A 6897-nucleotide genomic window follows, 5' to 3' on the forward strand; every position below is an offset into this window, starting at 1 on the left:
GTAATTAGATATTAGGGATCGTAAGAGATATTATATTGTATATATGCATGAACGTGTACTATATGTAGTAGCGTCTAATATATATACAAAAACTTGTTGTTCGACAAAGCAGGGAGAAAAAGGTCACTTCTCTATATTCATGACGATGTTGTGTAATGGTTCCTTCATTGCTATATGTAGTAGCTAGCGTCGAGTTGAATGGAAAACATAAAATAAAAATGAAAAACCCTAAATGAAAAAGAATTGAATGGTAAACACAAAAAGAAAAGGGAAACACAAAATGAAACCCCTAAACCCGTCCTTTCAAAAAAACTAAGCCCCAACACCTGACGCATATGGTGGCCTTTTAGTCCCGGTTTGTGTTACCAACCGGGACTAAAGGTCCTCTTGCCTGGGCGCTCCACAGCGGCCACATGGAGCTCCTTTAGTCCCGGTTCGTAAGACAACCGGGACTAAAAAGGGGGGCCTTTAGTCCCGATTCCTTAGTCCTGGTTACCTAACCTGGACTAAAGGCCTTTACGAACCGGGACTAATGTCCCTTTTTCTACTAGTGGTGGTATACCTTATGAATATATGTCATTTTGGTTAGTGGCATTGGGAGCATGAAAATGAGGATGGGCTGTGGCAAAAGCTTATTCTGGACAAATATTGCACTAGAGAATTGTTATGTTACATGTAATCTTGACTTAATAAATCCCTATCCTTTCATATCATTTTAAAGGTAAGGGGTGTATTCTATAATTTTTGTGGGAAGAAAGTAGGGAATGCTAACCGGAAAAGATTTTTGGGAGACTTGTGGTTAAGATTCAGCCTCTCTATAAAAACAAATACCATGATGTTTTATTTAAAGTTGAGTGAAGATATAATGATTTCAACATTATTAATATTTAAGAAGAGTTTTGTATATATCCATTTTAGGAGACCTTTTAGAGATGGGACTCAATATTTAAAATGTTAAACTTATGGGAGGAAGGATCACAGACTAGATTTGCGGGCTACGTGTGCTCTTCCCCGCTAACCCCCCTTGACCTTCTGTTTACTTACGAGATCTTTGTTGGGGTATGGTGCTAAGTGATGAAAACGATTTTGGTCTTTTGTTTTGCTTCAGCTGCTTTGTGCTAGTGCTAGTGAACATCGATTCCATTTCATGTAATAAGGGTGACCGATGTTTTGAAACCATTTATGCCATCAGTTTCATACCCACAAGAGTTACTAAATAGGTGATCCCCACTAACATATTTCTTTTAACATTGGAACATGTCATGTCAACACGCAACCATTCATGGGAAAAGGTCCATCCAACATGTAACCATGCAGGGGGAAAATACACACACCAACATGCAACCATGCATGAGAAGCAACTCATTTTATTACGCTACTTATAATTAATCAATGTTTTATGGCTATAAAAATAATCAAATACAATATGTCATTTGTATTTGTACTTGTAGTTTCTTTTTTTGTATTATCATTCTAATATTCACGTCCCATAGAACTACTGTATATCTCACTGAACTTCTATATCGTTATCAGTTCATGCATCAATGCGCGGGTATGACCCTACCCTTGTGCGGGTGCCCCTTCCTTCAGCGTTGGCTGCTGATGACCCGCGTAATTTGCATATATATGCAGGATGGACCACTGAGACGCGCTACATTTACAGCATGCATGCATGCATGCTACTCGAGTTATGTGGTATGTACCGTGGATCAGGAGTCTTGTCGTGTGTTGTGAAAGCTATAACTAATCAATCACAATTCTTTTGTCATTACTCTCGAAAAACAATTCTTTTTGTAATATTCCGAAAGTAAGGGCATGAGTTTGGAAAATGCACATGAGCTCCTGGGTGCTCTACCCCATATATGAATATCGAATTCAAAAAAAATACTAGAAATTTTTAAAAACTGGAATAGTGGGATATCAAAGTTGGGTGCCTAATCTACTCCCGTGTGAAGTATCGTGAAAAAATACCAAGAAATGTATCTGTGACGAAGAAAATATTCTCCGACTTACGATCCACACCCAAACAGTTTTGTTTGAGCATAGGATTTTTTTGTCGTTTTTACTGAGTGCCACGAATGCCATTTTTCCGTGGAACTTTGCAAGGGAGTAGATTGGGCACCCAGGTTCGATACCCCCAAATTCCAATTTTTTTTTATTTTCCCTGGTATTTTTTCTGAATTTAATGTTCATATAGGGGGGTGGAGCACCCAGGAGCCAAAAATCCGCGTCCCATGAGTTTCTATTAGTTATGTAGACAGAAATTATTAGTGAATGGTTTCGTGACAAGATTTTGAAAAGACTTGTGGCTATATGCATGTTTTTTAAAGAATAAAAAACAATTGCCAAGCGCGCTGTATAATTTAACCTGGAGTGTAATGGTTTCAATTCATTTTAGGCAGTGTTCGTTTATAATCATTTTAGGAGATGTTTTAGGGATGACAGTGTAAAACTGTGGTGGTAGTTAGAGCATCTTCAGCAACTTCACAGAAAAATCATCCTCTATAAATGCTTATTGCGTCTCTTCCTATAATTTATCTTGGGTTTCACAATTGTGTTGCTATAACAGATTCTCAATACAACTTCAGAGGATTCCTCGCTTCTTTCTCTCATGCAAAACCATGCATGAGACTTTCATCTCGCACGGCTCCTAAGTGATAAAAGAAAGAAGAACGCATCTTCTCTCCTTTTTGATTACCTTCCTCGCGTATGTACGTATAAGACCAAATCCATTCTTTTTCGAAATCGATTTCGCAAAAGAACTACTATACTTAGCATGGGATATGTGTCTCTCTCTCTCTCTCCCTCTCTCTCTCTCTCTCTCTCTCTCACACACACACACGGAAGACACCAGCGAGCTCTGGCGACCAATGGCAGGGCAAGGGGGCAACGCGGGCAGCTGGTGGCGTGCGGCGGCGGTGCGGTGAGGTGGTATTCTTTTTGGGAAAGGAAAGCTTCCGGAGATGCTCTTACAAGATCTTTGTAGGGGTGTGGTGCAAACCGATGAAAATGATTCCGGTCTTTTGGTTGGCTTTAGTTGTTTTGCGTAGTAAGGGTGGTGAATGTTTTGGGACCATTTGTGTCGTCACCCTATGTACCCTTCTGCCATGACTAACTGCATGCATGAGGCACGGCGTCCTTGGGTGCCCCTTCCTGCAGCCATGACTGCTGATGGATCGCATAATTTCCATATATGTACATGCAGAGGGGCATGAGTTCTGTTCATTCGAGCGTACGGTATATTTTCTGGGCAGATCAAGGAGTGCTGTGACATGCATGCGTACGCTAGATTTTCTGGGCAAGGAGTGATGTGATGGGCGATGGAGGTTGCTAACTGATCCCAATATATTCCGTACGTAGAGATACTGGAGCCGGCCGGCCGGCGGGCCGGGGGAGCGCATGCAATTACTCCTGCATGCAGGCCGCCGTGCCATGCATGCATAAATCTCTGCCACGCACCTACCTCGAACAAAGAAGAAACACCTGCCTCTACTACGCTAGCTCGAACTGATCCATGAGTAGAATGCGGGTCACCGACGGGCACTCGCTGGGGGAGGAGGCGGCCGCCGTAGTGCGGCAAGCGGTGAGCCTGGCGGCGCGGCGGGGGCACGCGCAGGTCACCCCGCTCCACATCGCAAGCGCAATGCTCTCGTCCCCGGCGCCGGCAAGCATCCTTCGCGCCGCGTGCATCAGGTCCCAGTCCCACCCCTTGCAGCACAACGCGCTCGACCTCTGCCTGGACCTCGCGCTCACCGGCCTCCCCGTATCCGAGGCCCGCCACGGTGGCGACCCGGCGCCGTCCAACGCTTTCGTGGCCGCGCTGAAGCGGCCGCAGTCGCACCGGCGCAGGGGCGGGGGCGAGGGTAAGGTCGAGCTCCAGAAGCTCGTCGTCTCCGTCCTCGACGACCCCAGCGTCAACCGCGTCATGCGCGCGGCGGGATTCTCGAGCTCCCAGGTCAGGGCCAGCGTCGTCGCTTCGTTGGAGCAATCGACGAGAGCAGGCTGCAACGTCGCCGCGCGTTCTCCAAATTTGCTTGCCGACAAGATTATGGCTGGAGGAGGGCAGCCATCTCTGGAGACCGTCCCGGACAGAAGGTACTTGGCACAGAATGGCGTGGACGTTTATCGATCTGATTGCCCTATTGTTTTGCTTAGACGAAAGTTTAGCTTTCCGTCTTCTTACCTAGCTAGGGCATGGTGTTCTGCCGTCATGCTGAATATGATCGTTTCAATCCTAGTGTCCGCTGAGCCTTTTTTTTTTCTTGGTTTCTCTCTCCTGGGTGCCTAGGGTTTGGATCACCTGAACAAATGTTTACACTGTTTTTATCGGTTTCCTTTCATCAATTAAATGAAATCAGGGGTACGCCCCTCAGTTTGAAAAGAAATGCGCCAAAATATAAGTTATTATTCACATGACTAAACTTCTTATACCAAATATCTCAACACCGATGTGATTGACATTTCAACTTGACTAAAAAAAGAAAGTTGTGATTGACATTTTGTTTTGTGTAGATTATTTTTTTAGCCTTTTTTCTTCTTCTTACCTAAGATATGATGTTCCGTTTCTATGGTGTGATTATGGCACTGAATGTCCTTTTCTAGACAAAAAGCTTGAATAGAGCCGCACTTTAATTAACTTACTGATAAAATCAGAACGATCTAAAGGGTTGAAGGTCTTAACAGCACACAATACTCAGGCCCCCTCCCCACCACATGTGCACACACACGGTTTTAAAACATTACATACCCACATACGCCCGGGTATCACTTTTTAGATATAGGTTATGGGTTTGTCTAGGGCACATCTAGATGTGTCTTAATTATTGCTCACCTGAATGGATTTTTTCGCAAAAATATTTTTTTAAAGCGTTTGATGAATCTCTTTATTTTTCCTCTTGGCATCATTATTGCATCTTACTTGTTATGTTTGACACCACCCCACTGGATAAAGCCTTGTGTGTAGTGATGTAGACCTCTTCCTCTCTCCCCTCACATCACTACTGGGAAAACATACTACGTCGGGTGTGCAAACCGCCCAGCGAAGGTTGAATTCACCTCGGTGTACGGTACGCCGAGTATGACACTCGGCATACAGTTCATCGGCATACCGACGTAAGCCGAGTGTCTTTTGTCGGGGACTCGGCGTACTGGTACGCCGAGGCAAAATCTGCAACCCATGGCAAAAAAAGGCAATTGACGGGCAGGCATGCTAACGACATGGCGAGTAAGTTGAGTGCCGGGCACTCGGTTTAAATCTGTGCTTAAGGCCCCCTGAGGCTGCCATGTGGCCTCCGGAAACTAAACTTTGATTTGCCCTAACCCTACTAGCTTATCTATAGGGGTTGAAGGTGGAAACACTTGTTTCCTAGCATGTGACTTTGCAAATGTTAATGAAGAACACTCATATAGCCTTACCTTTCCAAAAAAGTAGCTGCATCATTATGACGCAGACAACCACGGGCTAAAAACTAGAAATGCACGCTAATTTTTCCCTGTGTTTTTCTTGCAGTGGGTGTCACGCTAGCAAATTAGTAAAATCAATACTAGGGCGACCGAGCATCTTTGGCAGCACCGAGCTAGACGAAACGACGCCGAACATTCCTTCGTGGCTCCGCGGCTACAAAGATAAAACTCATATCAGATTAACCTACAGTGGCACCAGTCTTCAAACAGAGGTACGTATAATACATCCAGATAGATACGTACATGTATCTACTGTATTTCTCTAATGAAGTGAATATCATAATCGGATTGATTACCCATGCAGGCTGCTTGCCGCCGGCGGAAGTTCACGGAGCTCACAGCGACAAATCTCAAGATCCTCTGCAACGCGCTCAAGCTGCGCGTTCCGTGGCATGGGAGCATCGTCCCCGGCATATCGACCACGGTGCTCCGGTGCCGATCCGGCGTGAAGGGGAGGAGGACGTCGAGCTCGTCGTCGTTGATGGCAACGACCTGGCTGCTCTTCCTAGGAAGGGATGGTGGCGGCAAGATGGCGGTTGCTCGGGAGCTTGCAAGGCTCGTGTTTGGCTCCTACGCCGAGTTCACCGTCCTGCATGTGCAGGGTGACCCCGACATTCCCGCACGGAGCGGCAAGCTCACCCTCAAGAGGCCGAGATCACCAAACAACGGCAATGGTGGCGGCCTCGGGGCGAGGCTGTTCGAAGCGGTCAGGGAGAACCCTCACCGCGTTATATTGATAGACGGCGTCGACCGTCTGGATCGCGATTTGGAGATGCGCGTCAAGAATGCCATCGTTAATGGAGGAATGGTGAGGGCATGCAATGGCGACATGGTCAGCCTGGAGGATGCCATCGTAGTGCTGAGCGCCTCTGACGTCTTGGACTCGAGGTATGTGGCTTCATCTTCCTCCCCATGGGTGAAGCGACGCTTTAGCGGACAGAACAATGAGCAAGGTGATGCCGCGGAGATGGAAGTGAGATCTCGTCGTCGTCATGGCTGGAATTTGAACGTTTGTGCAGTGGATGAGGAAGAGGAGGAGGAAGACAGTTTGGCTGATGACGAGGGGCTCATGAATGCTGTGGATGGTGTTTTCCTTTTCAATTAGGAGAGATTATTTTTCTCTTACCATTCTAGGTATTTCGAAAGGTTTTGAATTGTTAGATTTCGCCTTCAGAATTTATTGTTTTGAATTAAGGAGATTTTTTTCACTCCCTATTTTTCTTGAAAGATCCAGCTCATCACTGGCTTATACTGATTTAGAAGGGAGCATACGGGAAAACAAGTTGTTGATCAAGTGATCGGCGATGGATAGAGAAAGAGAAAAGAAGAGACAACCCCCACAAAATGGGCTCTATCTCACTACATGATTCCCAAAAGGGATCAATCTCCAATGTTGTTGCCCCCGCTGGGAGCCATCGCTCCAAATTTCTTCCG

At 45.8% G+C, this 6897-nt stretch overlaps 1 protein-coding gene across 1 annotated transcript; it reads left to right on the top strand.

Moving 5' to 3' along the window:
* Nucleotides 1–3523: 3523 nt before the first annotated feature.
* LOC141022064 (protein SMAX1-LIKE 3-like) lies at nt 3524–6568 on the top strand. Its single transcript, XM_073497946.1, has 3 exons — nt 3524–4095; nt 5510–5675; nt 5768–6568. The coding sequence occupies exons 1-3, from the start codon at nt 3524–3526 to the stop codon at nt 6566–6568; spliced, it is 1539 nt and encodes a 512-aa protein (XP_073354047.1).
* The last annotated feature ends 329 nt before the right edge of the window (nt 6569–6897 follow it).

Source organism: Aegilops tauschii, chromosome 4, assembly GCF_002575655.3.
Source record: "Aegilops tauschii subsp. strangulata cultivar AL8/78 chromosome 4, Aet v6.0, whole genome shotgun sequence".
NCBI classification, from domain to species: domain Eukaryota; kingdom Viridiplantae; phylum Streptophyta; class Magnoliopsida; order Poales; family Poaceae; genus Aegilops; species Aegilops tauschii.

Excerpts from the sequence above, each read along its gene's own strand:
- LOC141022064 (XM_073497946.1), top strand. The coding sequence starts at position 3,524 with ATGCGGGTCACCGACGGGCACTCGCTGGGGGAGGAGGCGGCCGCCGTA. Across the intron at positions 4,096-5,509 it reads GAGACCGTCCCGGACAGAAG|TGGGTGTCACGCTAGCAAAT; the intron begins GTACTTGGCACA and ends TTTTTCTTGCAG. Across the intron at positions 5,676-5,767 it reads GCACCAGTCTTCAAACAGAG|GCTGCTTGCCGCCGGCGGAA; the intron begins GTACGTATAATA and ends TTACCCATGCAG.